Source organism: Echiichthys vipera (genome assembly GCF_963691815.1).
Source record: "Echiichthys vipera genome assembly, chromosome: 20".
Classification (NCBI taxonomy): domain Eukaryota; kingdom Metazoa; phylum Chordata; class Actinopteri; order Perciformes; family Trachinidae; genus Echiichthys; species Echiichthys vipera.
Window position 1 is genome coordinate 2095602 of NC_139845.1, and position 16934 is coordinate 2112535.

General features: G+C 40.7%; 1 protein-coding gene and 1 long non-coding RNA gene across 2 annotated transcripts in view; one reads left to right on the top strand and one right to left on the bottom strand.

The window, feature by feature from the left end:
• The window catches only part of LOC310962406, a 26341-nt gene continuing 9407 nt past the window's right edge, over positions 1-16934 (top strand). The window contains exons 1-5 of the long non-coding RNA XR_014593659.1: positions 1-106; positions 2901-2958; positions 12988-13088; positions 13654-13727; positions 14765-14856. This is a non-coding gene — a long non-coding RNA (uncharacterized lncRNA). The remainder of the gene's footprint in view (positions 107-2900; positions 2959-12987; positions 13089-13653; positions 13728-14764; positions 14857-16934) is intronic.
• mdm2 (MDM2 proto-oncogene) overlaps positions 5703-16934 on the bottom strand; it is a 15782-nt gene continuing 4550 nt past the window's right edge. Inside the window, exons 3-13 of the mRNA XM_083934874.1 lie at positions 13393-13460; positions 13219-13293; positions 12967-13100; positions 11899-11948; positions 11648-11706; positions 10665-10755; positions 9751-9953; positions 9541-9672; positions 8599-8670; positions 8315-8501; positions 5703-8168 (exon numbers count right to left, since the gene is read on the bottom strand). Of these exons, the coding sequence (XP_083791000.1) occupies positions 7699-8168; positions 8315-8501; positions 8599-8670; positions 9541-9672; positions 9751-9953; positions 10665-10755; positions 11648-11706; positions 11899-11948; positions 12967-13100; positions 13219-13293; positions 13393-13443 (1524 nt within the window). The 5' untranslated portion in view covers positions 13444-13460 and the 3' untranslated portion in view covers positions 5703-7698. The remainder of the gene's footprint in view (positions 8169-8314; positions 8502-8598; positions 8671-9540; positions 9673-9750; positions 9954-10664; positions 10756-11647; positions 11707-11898; positions 11949-12966; positions 13101-13218; positions 13294-13392; positions 13461-16934) is intronic.

Consider the following 16934-nt stretch of genomic DNA (forward strand, 5'->3'; position numbering starts at 1 on the left):
TCAGAGGGACAGCGCTTCAGAAACCACCGGAAGTCCGTTGTTGTGGTTTAACGGCTGATTTCAGCTGCGGAGGAGGCGACAAACGCAACTCACGGAGGCAATGAAGGTGATTTTGGAGTCCGTGACTCAGCTCACACACACGAAACACACGTTTTTAGATTCAGCGGGACTCAAAGTTTCAGGGGAAGTGATTTTATCTGATGTGAACCCGAGGAAACGTCCGTGAACCCGTTTAAAACAACCACAACAAAGACGCTCCGGACCTCACTGAGAAAAACCACATTTTAAAGTTTAACTCAGTTTCAAAGTGACGCAGTGAAGGTTGTGTGAACTTTTATGGGTTTATTGTAAACACACACTACTAATAGTTAATTCGGCATACTTTTAATTATGCTAATTAGCCAAAAACATAAACAAATACAGACTAAAACATAAGGTATGGAAGCATTTTAGTGCCAATGTGATGGAAAAACTCATTACAATGTGAAACTTTGTTTTGTGTCTCTTTGTGGTCGTTTTGTGTCTCTTTGTGGTTGTTTTGTCTCTTTGTGGTTGTTTTGTGTCTCTTTGAGGTCGTTTTCTGTCTCTTTGTGGTCGTTTTGTGTCTCTTTGTGGTTGTTTTGTCTCTTTGTGGTTGTTTTGTGTCTCTTTGTGGTTGTTTTGTCTCTTTGTGGTTGTTTTGTGTCTTTTTGTGGTTGTTTTGTGTCTCTTTGTGGTCGTTTTCTGTCTCTTTGAGGTCGTTTTCTGTCTCTTTGAGGTCGTTTTCTGTCTCTTTGTGGTCGTTTTGTGTCTCTTTGTAGTAATTTTCTGTCTCTTTGTGGTTGTTTTGTCTCTTTGTGGTTGTTTTGTGTCTTTTTGTGGTTGTTTTGTGTCTCTTTGTGGTCGTTTTCTGTCTCTTTGAGGTCGTTTTCTGTCTCTTTGAGGTCGTTTTCTGTCTCTTTGAGGTCGTTTTCTGTCTCTTTGTGGTCGTTTTGTGTCTCTTTGTAGTAATTTTCTGTCTCTTTGTGGTTGTTTTGTGTCTCTTTGTGGTTGTTTTGTGTCTCTGTGTGAACATTTATGGGTTTATTGTAAACACACACTACTAATAGTTAATTCGGCATACTTTTAATTATGCTAATTAGCCACAAATATAAACAAATACACACTAAAACATCAGGTATGGAAGCATTTTAGTGCCAATGTGATGGAAAAACTCATTACAATGTGAAACTTTGTTTTGTGTCTCTTTGTGGTCGTTTTGTGTCTCTTTGTGGTTGTTTTGTCTCTTTGTGGTTGTTTTGTGTCTCTTTGAGGTCGTTTTCTGTCTCTTTGTGGTCGTTTTGTGTCTCTTTGTGGTTGTTTTGTCTCTTTGTGGTTGTTTTGTGTCTCTTTGTGGTTGTTTTGTCTCTTTGTGGTTGTTTTGTGTCTTTTTGTGGTTGTTTTGTGTCTCTTTGTGGTCGTTTTCTGTTTCTTTGAGGTCGTTTTCTGTCTCTTTGAGGTCGTTTTCTGTCTCTTTGTGGTCGTTTTGTGTCTCTTTGTAGTAATTTTCTGTCTCTTTGTGGTTGTTTTGTCTCTTTGTGGTTGTTTTGTGTCTTTTTGTGGTTGTTTTGTGTCTCTTTGTGGTCGTTTTCTGTCTCTTTGAGGTCGTTTTCTGTCTCTTTGAGGTCGTTTTCTGTCTCTTTGAGGTCGTTTTCTGTCTCTTTGTGGTCGTTTTGTGTCTCTTTGTGGTCGTTTTCTGTCTCTTTGTGGTTGTTTTCTGTCTCTTTGTGGTTGTTTTGTGTCTCTGTGTGAACATTTATGGGTTTATTGTAAACACACACTACTAAGAGTTAATTCGGCATACTTTTAATTATGCTAATTAGCCACAAATATAAACAAATACAGGCTAAACCATCAGGTATGGAAGCATTTTAGTGCCAATGTGATGGGAAAAATGTAATTTATCATGTCAAAATAAAGACAAACTTCCTCCTTTCTGATTATTCTGAGATTATTTTATATTTCTTATTAGAAATATGAATTATTTAATTACTAATCAGCCTAAATGTCGGCTAATAAAGGCTAAAACTTAATGAGGAAGTCTGTACCAACAAATCTTACAGGACATTTAAATAGGTGGGTTCACTGTCTGTCTCTTTGTGGTTGTTTTGTGTCTCTCTGTGGTTGTTTTGTGTCTCTTTGTGGTTGTTTTTTCTCTTTGTGGTTGTTTTGTGTCTCTTTGTGGTCGTTTTGTCTCTTTGTGGTTGTTTTCTGTCTCTTTGTGGTCATTTTGTGTCTCTTTGTGGTCGTTTTGTCTCTTTGTGGTTGTTTTCTGTCTCTTTGTGGTTGTTTTCTGTCTCTTTGTGGCTGTTTTGTGTCTCTTTGTGGTTGTATTGTGTCTCTTTGTGGTTGTGTCTCTTTGTGGTCGTTTTGTGTCTCTTTGTGGCTGTTTTATGTCTCTTTGTGGTTGTTTTGTGTCTTTGTGTCTGTTTGTGGTCGTTTTCTGTCTCTTTGTGATCGTTTTAACGCTCTTTGTGTCAATTTGTGTCTCTTTGTGGTCGTTTTGTGTCTCTTTGCGGTTGTTTTCTGTCTCTTTGTGGTTGTTTTCTGTCTCTTTGTGGTTGTTTTGTGTCTCTTTGTGGTTGTTTTGTGTCTCTTTGTGGTCATTTTGCGTCTCTTTGTAGTTGTTTTGCGTCTCTTTGTGGTTGTTTTGTGTCTCTTTGTGGTTGTTTTCTGTCTCTTTGTGAACATTTATGGGTTTACTGTAAACACAAACTATTAATAGTTAATTCGGCATACTTTTAATTATGCTAATTAGCCAAAAATAAGTGGGTTCACTTCCTTCCTTGTTGTGGCAAAATGAGCAGTTTGAGGACGTTTTTAAGCGTTTTATGAACGTTGCTCGGTTAATATCAGTGTGTAATTATTGTTTTTTCCAACAGCACATGGGAAATATTGTCTCCAGACTTAAATGCATTTGAACGACGGCTCTTATGATGAGTAAGTACTTTTAATTTGGTGTTTTTTCATCTTCTGTCACTTTAAACTCTTACTCCACTTCATCTGAGGTCAATGTTTACTGCAGTTTCCAATATTTCACAGTAAAAATACAATAAAATAAAATATCCAGAGTCAAATTCAAGCACTTTTTCAGCACTTCAAGGTGCATTTTTGCGTTGAAAGGAGCCAGTTGAGGTGGTTCAGGATCATCTGGTAAGGATGAACCCTGGGCGCCTCCCTAGGGAGGTGTTCCAGGCACGTCCAGCTGGGAGGAGGCCTCGGGGAAGACCCAGGACCAGGTGGAGAGATTAGATCTCCACACTGGCCTGGGAACGCCTCAGGATCCCCCAGTTAGAGCTGGTTAATGTGGCCCGGGAAAGGGAAGTTTGGGGTCCCCTGCTGGAGCTGCTCCCCCGAGACCCGACCCCGGATAAGAGGCTGAAGATGAGATGCTGAATAATAAAGCCTTTTCCCGGCGTTATTTACATTATATGAAAATGTCCGGCCGATGTATCAGTCTATTACTGTTGTTTTCAGTCTCTTAGGGCGTGATCACACTGTCCTTTTGGCCGCGGCCAAAACCGGTTTTTCAGCTAAAGTCTAGTACCTTTAAGTAGTGTGAGCGCACCCGCTCTGCGCTCAACTGCGGCCAGCGGACCGTCCACGGCCCGCTTGAAAGAGGTGGGCTTTAGCGGAGCCGTTTGCACATGTACGAGCACGAGCGTGCGCACGTGTACGAGCACGAGCACGAGCCCTACGGCAGTAGCGTTATGTGCGCCTGTTCGGACATGTAAATAGAAGGACGGACCATGCGCGGACATTTAACAACAACAACAATGGCGGTGAAAGGTTCACGTTGGTGTGGTGCGGAGGTGGAGTGTTTACTGCAGATTTGGTCGATGAAAAGATTCAAAAACAGTCGACAAGACGCACAAAAACTCTGAGGTCTACGGAAAGATCTGGAAACAAAGCCACACACACGCGATCAATGCGTGTGACGTGTTACGGTGTGATGGCGTATGGACAGCAAGAAGCATTGGCCGAGGCCCAGGTAGTGTGAGTACAAACGGGGCTGGGGCGCGGGGGGGAGAGGGAGGGGGGACAAGTACCCTAAAGCCCGGGTCGTGGTCCGGGAGGACAGTGTGAGCAGACCCTTAAATACGCAGAACCTTTGTTTTTGTTGTTGTTGTAACATAAATGCCGTCATCATGTAACAGAACATTTTAAAGCACTTTATTCAAACTCTTGCATCAGTGTGTTTTTAAGTGTCTCCTGCACCCGAACGAACCCTGAGTGAGTCCCAATGAATCCAAATGTGCGTATCAGAAGTTGTTTCTTTATATAAAGTAGTTCAAACTCGCTCCAACATTCAGTCGATGCACCAATAAAAACAATCTAATGTGTCATATGTAATAAAAACTGTCAGTGTGTGTGGATAAATAACAGGCTCGTGTCGACAGAAGTTACATTTTTTTATTCAATTCAGACTTTTTTTAACAGAAAATATTAAAGATATCTCATTTTTATCTTATTATTCAAAGAGCTCCGAGAAAAGTATCTGTTTAAATATACAAGAGCGTCTTAAATAAACATAATAAATAATAAAGATGCTAACACTTCGCTTTCTTTATCGTTTCCTGGACAAAACAAAGTCATTTGGTTTGAATTATACAGATAAATAAAACAATATAGGGCAAATTAAGTTCCTAATAATAACTTAATGATGATTTAAATGTAATTAAATACATTCAGATGCCGTTTTTCTTCCTAATAATAACTTAAAGACGATTTAAATGTAATTAAATTCGACCAAATGACGTTTTTCTTCCAGGAAACGTTCAACGAAAGAATGTGGAAATCGCACGTCTGCAAGAATTAAAAGTAAACTTTATTTCACGGGTCAATTATTTCTGAATAATCTGTTAATAATTTAGAAAACAAGCAACTGAAGGGGAAGAACTTTGTCATTTTTTACGTGTTAAAGGGGAAAAGACGGCAGTGTTTAATGGGGATGCTTATAAATAATTATTAATTAAGTTTATTTGGGTTTAAACTGAACTTTTCTTAAGAGGAAGTTCACGTTTTTACCTTTTTATTGGTCTCAAATTAAAGACTTAATTCCAGGAAATGTTTATTTATATATAAATAAAGACCCGTAAAATAAAAGCACAGTCGGTGTCACTGGAGGTCACGATAAGAAATGGAAAACGAAGCTGACTTTGAAACAGGAAACAGGAAGTAAAGAAGATTAATTTGGATATTTAGTTTTTTCTGAGAGGAGAATTCATCTGTTTGTCCGATGAAAAGACCAAAAACAACAACAACGGACTAATGCTCCGGACGCGTGTCCCCGACAAACGCACCGCTTCCTCTTGTTTTAGATCCCTGCGCAGTGAAGTTCGGCTCTTGTGTATCTGGCTTGTGGTCGTTTTCTGTGTCTCTTTGTGGTCGTTTTGTGTCTCTTTGTGGTAAAATAAAATTTGTCTCTTTGTGGTCGTTTTGTGTCTCTTTGTGGTCGTTTTCTGTCTCTTTGTGGTAAAATTTGTCTCTTTGTGGTTGTTTTCTGTGTCTTTGTGGTTGTTGTGTGTCTCTTTGTGGTAACATTTGTCTCTGTGGTTGTTTTCTGTCTCTTTGTGGTCGTTTTCTGTCTCTTTGTGGTAAAATTAGTCTCTTTGTGGTTGTTTTCTGTGTCTTTGTGGTCGTTTTGTGTCTCTTTGTGGTCGTTTTGTGTCTCTTTGTGGTCGTTTTCTGTCTCTTTGTGGTAAAATTTGTCTCTTTGTGGTAAAATTTGTCTCTTTGTGGTTGTTTTCTGTGTCTTTGTGGTTGTTGTGTGTCTCTTTGTGGTTGTTTTCTGTGTCTTTGTGGTTGTTGTGTGTCTCTTTGTGGTAAAATTTCTGTCTCTGTGTTAATTTTGTGTCTCTTTGTGGTCGTTTTCAGTGTCTTTGTGGTTGTTTTGTGTCTCTTTGTGGTCATTTTCAGTGTCTTTGTGGTAAAATTGGTGTCTTTGAGGTTGTTTTCTGTCTCTTTGTGTCATTTTGTGTCTCTTTGTGGTCATTTTCTGTCTCTTTGTGGTCGTTTTGTGTCTCTGTGTTAATTTTGTGTCTTTTTGTGATTGTTTTCTGTCTCTTTGTGGTCGTTTTCTGTCTCTTTGTGGTCATTTTCTGTCTCTTTGTGGTTGTTTTGTCTCTTTGTGGTTGTTTTCTCTCTCTTCGTGGTCGTTTTGTGTCTCTTTGTGGTCGTTTTGTGTCTCTTTGTGGTTGATTTGTGTCTCTTTGTTGTTGTTTTCGTGTCTCTGTGTTAATTTTGTGTCTTTTTGTGGTTGTTTTGTGTCTTTGTGGTAAAATTGGTGTCTTTGTGGTTGTTTTGTGTCTCTTTGTGGTCGTTTTGTGTCTTTGTGGTTGTTTTGTGTCTCTTTGTGGTAAAATTGGTGGTTTTTTGTTCTATAAATGGTCATTTTTTTAAAATTTGAGACTCGTAACGTTTGTTCTCATCATTGTGTAATTTCTTATGATGTAAGTTGAGGGAGCAAAAGTCGTATATGCTCCAGAAAATCCTCAGTCCGCGTCGGTCACCGGCTGATGGAAATAAAACTCCACATCTGTCGATTCCCGAACGCCGACCTTTTAAAGACGGAGGTTGTGTTTAAAAATCCTATGTTTTAAAGCTGCACTTAAACATGAATGTAAACAGCTTAGAAGGAATATTGTCTATTTTAAAATATAACTGGAACATGTTTTCGTTTTGGTCTTTTCATGGATGATAAAAATACAGAGTAATGTCGGAGGTCATAGCCTCCTGAGCCCGTCCTGAGCTCTGAGCTCCGTCGTGTTTTACTCTCAGGAGACGTTTGAGCAGCGACCGAACCAATCAGCGTTGGTTTAGAGGTGGATTTAAGTGAAGCGAGAAGAGACTGTTGAGTGTGAACAACATGGAGGCGTCCACGGATGAGATGAGCAGCTATGGAGCGAGCCGCTCACTAACTCTTTGTTCTCTGGATCCTTCTGTTGGTTGGTTTGGCCCCTATGTTAGTGACAGACAGATGGTTTATCCAATCAGAAACATGGATTTTCACCCCTTCCCTAAAGATCTTTAAACCAGAGTTCAGATGGATGGTTGGGTCATACCAGCTTCCAGAGGAGAATAGTTTCTCTTTCACACATTGACACTGCAACCGAAGCTTCAGAGTCAGATGCGTTGGTGTGTTTTGGTGTAAGCGAGGGAGTGGAGGGGGCAGGTAGAGCGCGCAGGAGGTCCGACATGACGTGGATTACACCTCACCGACGTTTTTCTTCAGCGTCCTAGGTTTGTTTGGCGCCGCTGTCGGCTGACGCGTGATAAAAACGTCATGAGTTATTATTATTATCCCTCGCTGCGTGGGTGAATCATGGACTACACCTGAGAATGATTGTCTGTTTTCACTCGAGCTCACTCGTAGATTAAACCGTCTTTTGTACTCGAAGGTTGGCGGTTTACGTTTGAGTTTTAATTTAATAATATCCATAATATTTATAATTAAAAGTTCAGGTGTGCAGTGCCTGTGTGAAAAGGGCTTTAGAGGGATAGAGAGTGTGAACAGAAGAACTAAACTTTAATTTGGCATTTATTCGCTGTAACTCTACGGCGACTGTGACGTTAATGGGACTAAAATGTGAACTGAAGTTTCCCCGGAGATAAAGAGTCATACGCGTCTCAGCTGAGGTAGGCGGAGAGGGGGAGTGCTGAGGACAGGCTGGGGGCGTCTCAGCTGACGTAGGTGAGGATGACGGACTGGATGGGCAGCCTGCACACGGGACACAGCTTGTTCCTCTTCTTCAGCTTCCTGGCGCAGACGTAGCAGGACATCAGGTGTCCCGTTCGCCCGTGGACGATGCAGCCGTTCTTGGGCCGGGACTGACAGATGAGACACGGGTCCAGGCACGTCTCCGGCAGCCGCCACTCCGCCGACACGCTGCGGTCTAGATCGGGGACCGAAGGGGGAGCCAGTTGAGGGTCGGAGGGGGACGACGGGAGGAGCTCCTGGGAGTCGAGGGAGGAGAAGTGCTGGGAGGAGGAGGATGAGGAAGGCTGAGAGGAGCAGAGGAGGTCCTGGGAGTTGGGCGCGGAGGAGGGCGCGGAGGAGGTGGAGTCAGACTGGCACTGGGACAGCGGAGGAGTTTTCGCTCTTTTCCCATCTGGAACATCGACTCCTTCGTTCTCCTCAACATCTGAACCTTCAGGAGACACGTCAGAGGTTTGAAAAGACAGTGAAGCAAACAAACACTGTGGGTCCATGTGAAATCTCCACGCAGCTTCTCAAAATCCAGGTACTTAAATTCTACTTTCGAGTCTCTAACTCTGAATTCCTGTCTCCGCCTACCTGGAGCTTCTTTGGCCGCTGATTGGTCGGTGGGTTTCGGGGGCAGGGCTTTAGGAGAGGAGGAGGCGGACTTTGTCGTGTCGGGGGAAACCTCCGACAGCCAATCCTGACGCAGCGTCCAGCAGCGAAGACAGTTTCTAGGTAGCGGAGGGTTCAGCTCGTCACACTTGGCGCAGCGCCAGTAATCCTGAGGGAGAGACACGGCGTTAGACTGCAGGACGTCCCAAGGCTGCGGCTAAAAACAGCACTTTTTATCCATTATGTTGCGTTCGTGTTGGACTCACAGCTTCGGTGATCTCTGTGTCTTCATCGAAAGAGTCGTCGTCCTCGGCCTCGATTATGGTGACCTCGTAAACCTGGAGACAGACGGGGAAACAGACGGGAACCGCACACGTTTAACCGGGAAATCATCAACACAGCTTAGAAATTCAACATAAATGGTAACTTTTGTTACAGCAGTAAAAGATAACTTGACTTCCTGTCTGTTAATAAAGGTTCAGAAATTAGTTCCCTTAAAAAGTTGGTTACTGTCTTTTCTAACAAATATTTCAGCATTTATCGCGAAAGATTTCACGCAAAATAAGAGGAAGTAGTGCGTCCTGGAGGGGACTATTTTCAGTGGCGGATGAATCCACATTTGGTGCTCCTGTGTATTTCATGTATTAGTCCAGGGGTGTCAAAGTGATCCAGTAAAGAGTCGCTGTGTCTGCAGGTTTTCATTCCAACCAATCAAAAACACACCTGGTCCAACAAATCAACTGTGTGAAGACAGTTCAGGTGATTGAGTCAGGTGTGTTTTTGATTGGTTGGAATGAAAACCTGCAGACACAGCGACTCTTTACTGGATCACTTTGACACCCCTGGACTAATAGATGAAATACACAGGAGCACCACATGTGGATTCAACACCCCTGTAATTAGTCGATAATGTTAAAATGATTCATTTTCCTCTAGAAGATTTATTTACAACTACTTAGTTCATCTTATTTTGTCTAACTGTAAACAAGGGTTCACATGTAAACGTACAAAACCCCGTTCTACCGCCACACCAGACTCCCTGCTCAAACGTAACAAGTTTATTTAAATATTATGATTTTTTTTTAACAGTAACTTTACGTGTAACACTCTTCACATCAGCATGAATTCGATCCACTGCGCAGCACCGATTTAAAGAGACAATCCGTCACTTTTAAAGACGTTTTACCGCTGCTCTTGTTGCGCTTTACCTGGTCGTCCGCAGACAGAGAAGCATCGTCTTCGTTGTAGTCGTCCGAGTCGATGGACTCGACCTCAAATTCCACGCTGAAGTTGTCGCTCTCTGAGTCTGAGGGCGGGACCGTGACCTCTGACCTCCCGGACTAAAACACACACACACAGTCAGCGTTACAAACCAACACAACATCACCGCATTGACAAGTGTTTTGCACCGTACTCACTGTGCTGTGTGAGTCGGACGATTGGCTGCTGTGTCTGTCGCGGACGCTCTCCAGTCCACCAATCACACACCACGACAGGCTGTCATCGAAGGTCAGGGAGTAGCTGTCGGACCTCCTCCTCTTCCTTCCTCCCTCTTCCTCCTCCTCTGACTCCTCCTCCTCCTCCTCCTCGTCTTCACCAGCCTCTAAACTGTTGGAGGGCCCTGAGGAGGTGCAATGGGTAGAGTTTAATAGCTCATCTTTAAATTAGCTCTTTTTCAAGGACAAATACAGAATATTTTAGCTGACGATTCTACTTTTCTCCCTCAGTTTACATCCTAAAAATGACACGATGATGAGAACAAATGTTACGAGTCTCAGTTTTTTAAAAAAGGAACATTTATTGAACTTAAAAAAGGCGTCTGCAGCAACACGCAGCTGCCTGTGGACGCCCGTCTGTGAATAATGCCGGGAAAAAACTATCGTCTGCAGTTTAATCGGGACGATATTTGCGTTTTGTTTATTTCCAAATTTCTTTATTGAATTTTTGCAGACAGGCAATTAAAAGTACAACAGGTGCATCCTGCGTCAGAGCGTCTGCGTTCGCCAATAGTGTCTGTGCGTGATTATCGATACCATACGTAAGATGTTTAAAAAGTGAGCGGTCCAGGAGCGCGTCCGTACTTTGGAAGACACAAAAACCACTCAATCTAAAGCACTTTATCTGCTGTGTTGCGCACTCGTCTCTCCACACCTACAGCACCGTGCAGACGTGTGGGGACACACTTAAAGGTAACACACGCCCCTGCTAATACTCCACAACAGAGCTTTGAGAACTCTACATTTTGCTGATGAAAGGGCACATCCAAGTCAAAAGTACTCTAGTTAAATGGATGTCGTAGCGGTGGCGGCGGCGCCTCAGAGGAGAAACTCACCCGGGTCACTGCTCCTGCCGCTGCTCCTCCTCCTCCTCCTTCGTCGTCCTCTTCTGTCTGGAGACGAAGAGCGACTTTCTGACTCCGCCTCCTGAAAGCACACACGCAAACTCAAGTCTTCCTGTTTTGTACTTTTATTGTAAACTTAAGATCATTATGTGCCACGTCTTCTACTGAAGTCAGCATTAAAAGTAATTAATCAGGTTTCAGTTATTTGGATAAAATAACTATTTTAGTTTGTTGTTGATTAATCATAAAGTTTTATCTCCTCCAAGCAGAAAGTTACGTCATGTACCAAAGATTACTTTTTTTAAATAAACATAAAAAAATGTGCTTTTCACTTTGTTTAATAATCTTTTAAAGACAAACGTGTCGAGCAGCCGTTTCCCTGAAGTGGAGAATCTCTATTTTTTACTTCTTTATTTAACTTAAAATGATTTATTTCATTCCTAAAGTAATATGAAGATAAAATAATTAGTGGTTAAATCAGACTTCGTAAGTCTTTTCTGAGGTCAAATTCGAGGTTTTCCAGTAAATTGGTGGTAAATGACATATTTCTACGAATACACAGATATTAAAAATTATTATTTTAGGTTTTTTTTTCATTAAAATCACGTTAAACGAGGCGGTATTGTTTTATAAATAACTACAATTGTTTCTTTTTACAAGAAGGGTAAGAAAATAAATTACGTTTCTATTATTGAGCAATTTGTTGTGAAAGAAATGTGAACTTTATTCAAAATTCAAGCACTTTTCAAAACTCAAGCCCCAGTACGAACTGTGTTAAATGTATTTATGTGAAATAACCGACGTGTTTACAGACGAACAGCGTGAAACTTTAGTTTTAGACACTTTCTCCCCCATAAAAAACCGTTAAAGTGAACAATAACAACGCAGAAATGACTTTTAACCTTCTAATATTTCCAGTATTTTAAAATATATAATATGTTTAAGTAAAGTGCAGCAGGAGACGCGTGTCTTACCTCGGTCCTTCTGTCCGTCTGCGTGTCGCTGTGCGCTTCACTCGAGCGCGGCGGCGACTCTGAGAAAGAGCGAGAGAAGAAACTCAGTCACACGTAAAGTTTCTGATGTAACGGATATAAAAAAGTACTTTTCTGAAGAGTGCTCAACGGTTTGTGTTTGTGTGCAAAGTCTGTAGTTTTAATTACGTGTAATTAAGATAATCTACTTTGTCGGTGGTCTCTACGGAAGCCCTAAAGGGTCTGAGTCGTACCTGGGTTCTTCACGGCCACCAGGTTCTTGGTGATCTTTGCAAAGAGAACTCTGAAACACAAACACACTTTTGTTACTCTGTTATTTAAACCGGCAACGCAACAAATACACAATATTTATAAGATTTTGTTACACAGATTAGCTTTAAACTCCTACTTTGAGGCTAACACACGTTTAAAGCCACGTTAATGAAACAACATCAGTGTCAGTGGAGACTTTGTGGGTTTTATTTATTTATTTATTTACAATCTTTGTGAAGTCTATTTTTGTTTGTTTCCACTTTAAACTTATTTACTTACTCACTATTTTTATGATTCAATGGCTATACTATAATAATACTACACTACATTATAGTTATGCTATATACGGGCGGCTGTGGCTTGGTGGCAGAGTGGGTCGTCCTCTGTTCGAGAGATTGATGGTTCAATCCCCATCGCCCCCCGGTCCACATGTCGAAGTGTCCTTGGGCAAGACACTGAACCCCAAATTGCTCCGCGTGTTGCGCATGGGTGTGTAAATGTGGTGTGAATGGTTAGATCAGATGGTCTGTAGATGTCAGTGTGAATGTCTGTGTGAATGTCTGTGTGAACGGGTGAATGTGACAAACACTGTGAAAGCGCCTTGAGTAGTCAGAAGACTAGAAAGACGCTTTACAAGTACAAGTCCATATTGCTGTACAATACTAGAATATGTTATTACTATATTAGGTTTATATGTTACTGTGTTTTTATGTGATAAACTTCTTATTTCTATATTAATTCAGGCAAAATAAGTATAATAACTTCCTTATTTTATATATTATTCTTGTTTATGTAGATGTCACATTACTATACAGATACTACAGAAGGTGCTGCACTATTTAATTACAACACAAATCATACTTTTATTTTATATTCTGCAAATTTACTACTAGTCACACCTGATTTGGGGATCAGTAAAGGTTCATTTAATAAGGTTTTTATTTTATTTTCATGTTTTAAAGTTAAAGATGTGACTCTTTGACAGAAACTTCCTGTTGTTAGTTCAAACGGTGACGATCGTCTTCTTCCTCTTTTGTGTCTTTTCTCACCGTGGCTCTTTAACGGAGAAGCTGTCGACGCCCAGCACGCGCCCCAGTGCATCCTGGGAGCAGTGGACGATGTGCTGCTGCTTCTGGTCGTACAGCTGCTTCTGGATGATGTACTGACCCAGGTAAAACATCACCTGCAGGAGGGGGGGCAGACACAGATGCATCATGGGAGACACGCAAACACCAGACCGCACAGATGAACGAAAGCATTGGAACGTGCGGGGGATTTTTTTACAGACGGACGCGTTTTACCTCCTTCATGGTGAAAACATCTTTAGTGGCTCCGGCGTGTTGTAGTAAAGAACGAAACTCCGCCTTCGGTCGGACCTGAACACAAACAGGAAGTGAAGTCAAAACCTAAAAACAAACAAACACACAGCGCCTGAAGAGTTACGTTGGTTACAGTTAGTAGCTCGTGGCTCTCACCAGTTTGTTGTCGTCAGCGGCGTCGGCGTGAAGCTCCCGGTCAGCTGACATCGTGGCGCTGATTGTTTCTGCACACAAACACACAATCAGGTCATTCGTGATTATCTACACACACAGAATCTACAGAATATCAGCCGTGGCTAAAGCACTGCTGTACTAGTTTGGTTTCTTAAAACAACCAAGAGACTTTAAAAACCTTTAACAGTGACCACTGTGTCAGAAAAGAAGATTTCAACAATGTTTTCAATGTTTCCTACACAGAAAACAAAGCACCAATGGGCTCCTTCCACTGTAATGGACTTTACTATGAGAGGAGCTGGTACAGGGGCCAGTAAGTAAGTCTTTGAAACACTCTTTTAATAAACTCTGGCTTCACTAACTACGCTGTTGGTGCTTTGTTTTGTGTGTAGGGACTCTTCTCATGCTGCTGCAGAGGTTTGCTGTTATTTTCAGCAGCATTAGTGGTTAAAAAAGGACCTTTGAATGCCTTCACTGTGCTGCCCCGAGCTAATCACTGTTAGCCACGTCCGGCTGTTAGCTACTCTAAGGGATTTCTAGCTGTTAAACTACAGAAAAGTGTCTCGATGGCTTATTTAGTTTAGTTTATTCACAAACACAACTTCAAACATAATATAATATAACACAGTTGGTGTTACAGAGTTAACTGGGTCGAATGAACGGGTCTCCCAGAGGAAGCTAGAGAAGCTTATAGGCGGGGACGCCGTGGTTCATGAGAAGGTCGTGGTACAGTCAATAATACACACAGTTACCACCTGTGAGCATAAATAATGAGCAAATAGACGCAACAGCGCACCAGAACATACATAACATACATGATTTGATGTGTGTAAGTGCAGAAAAAGACCCTGGGATGAGTGTGGCGTTATGTTTTGCAGGACGTTTGATTGTTCCCGCCCTAAAACGAGGCGTGCAGATGAGAGCCACACTGTAAAACAATAATTATAGTTCCTACTGATAATAAGTTTTCACTCAGTCGTGACGGTGTTTGATGCAGGTCTGATGGTATCCACTAAAACTTTCGTAGAACACATTTAATCATTGTTTTAAAGTTAAATTCAACACCTTTTAAGGCTTTTTAATGCTATTTTTAAGACTTAGCAGATATATGTTGTTGTGTAACTAACAATATATAATTAGTTTGCCATCTTTGTGACTTTTACACTATTTAAGCATAAAACAATGAACATTTCAACGGTTTAATCACAATTTAACAGGAAGAACGTTCATGTTTCCACCGATCTAATGCATTTAAGTCTAATATTTACTCCTTTTAGCTCTTTTTTGTACTTTATCTGCTATAAAAGCTTCATTATGTTCACCTGCTGGTTTCTAACTTTGTGCGTCTTGTTAGGGATTCCTGTGAAAACCTGGTGTGACCCTGATGACCCAACGCCGAGCGGAAAGACGGAAAAACGCTCCACAGAACAACAGGAAACTGCAGAGGTGGGTTAGAATTTCCACTATGGGCGTTCCCTTTTTATGTTATACAGTCATTTATTTACTTTGTTAACTTAAATACTGAAGAGGAGAACTTTAAAAGGAACTTACTCCAGATATTCTTGAGGAAATGAGAGAATTTGTTGCATCAAATGTGAATAATTGATGGTGTTTTAGTCATTTATGCTCCTAAATTAAATTTGTTTGTACAGAACAACAAATTAGTTGTATGCATACAAACAAAAACAGATATATGCATTTAAATGTGTTAAAGTTTCCAGTGAGGCCACTCGGACGGATCAGCTTCTATTCTCATGATAAAAAACAAAGACAAATTTCAAACTAAAAGCCCCAGAAAATACCGACACTGACACTTATTCTTCTTTTACACTTTATTCTTGTTGACAGGTTAAAATGTTTTTGTATAGTTGCACTGTCGTTATTTGCTGCTCTGTGTGCCCTGAATTGCCCCCCGGGGACAAATAAAGTTTTTTGAATTGAATTGAATACTTCACTGTAGCAAAGCTGCAACAATTCATCAACTATTTAATTAAACATCATTTACCGTATTCTCCGAACTATAAGTTGCACCTAAAAACCTTCAAATGTCTCCAAAGCCGACAGTGCGCCTTATAACCCGGTGCTCCTTATATATGGACCAATATTGAGCCACAACAGGTCTCCAACTACGGTGAGCAGCCGCCGACTCTATTTTCCCCCGTAGAAGAAGTAACGCGCGGTGCATGTTGAGATATACGACTGCGTGAAGCGTGCCGTTTCATTTCCATGTGTGTGTTTGTGTAAAGAGCCCAAAATGGCTCCTGTTAAGAGACACGCTTACGACGCAGAGTTTACACTCAAGGCCATTAGTCACGCAGTAGAACACGGGAATAGAGCAGCAGCCAGAGAGTTTAACATGAACCAATCAATGGTGCCGAAGTGGAGGAAGCAACAAGACGACCTCCCCTGACTGTTGTGTTGACGTTCCCTTTAGCGCAGCTCCATCTAATGGATGCAGAACGTAACCCCAGCCTCCACTGTAGCGTCTGTTCTATGCGCCTTATAATGTGGTGCGCCTTATAGTGCGGAAAATACGGTACTTTGATAATTGATTCATTGTTTTGAGTCATTTTTTAAGAATAAAAGTCAAAATTCTTCGATTTCAGCTTCTTAAATGTGAATATTTTCTGTTTTATTTCCTCCTCTGTGACACTGAACTGAATATTTTTGAGTAATGGGACAAAATAAGACATTTCAGGACGTCATCTTGAGCTTAAGGAAACAATTATTCAAATGTTTTTACCATTTTATAAACAGAACTAGTCACGGAAACAATCAACAGACTTAATCCATAAAGAAAATAATTGTTGGCCTATTTTCAGCCCTCATGAAAAAGACTTTTCTGAACTTTCTGAACATTTCTTTTATTTATTTATGACACAATTTGAACCCAAATGATTTAAAAGTCAGATACACTGAACTGTGCTGCACTTTCACACATGAACACAATGTGAATTTTCTCATTTACAGTAATTTAATTTTCTTGAAATCATTCGTTTACAACAGAAATAAACACTAAATGATCATATTTGTGATTCAGCCACTTAGTAAAATAAGTTACGTCACGTGTAAATCATCATTAACACTGTTTTATTTAAACCCCGTTAAACATTGAATGTGGTCAAATTGACCCCAAGGTTAACACCTTTAAATACTAAATAAATACAGGGTTGACATCATTCTTTTGCTTCATATTAAATAACTTTTCTGCATTAAATGGGGACAAATGGGAAAACCTAACATTGGCGTGATTATATTCTTCATTGTCCTGTTGCATCGGTGTTCCTTTGGGTTAATTTGACCATTTTAATGATTTAATCCTTATTATTTTTATATATTTTACAATAAAAACTATTCAGAAATGTTTGAAATTGTTTGATTTTCCTGTATGAAACACATGCTTTCATTCTAAATAGTATTAATAACTTAAAACAATACTTACACATTCATATACTTGCTTAAAAACACAGAAACCCTTATTTTAATTTGACATAAATCAATATTCTTTCTGTTTATTTCCTAAG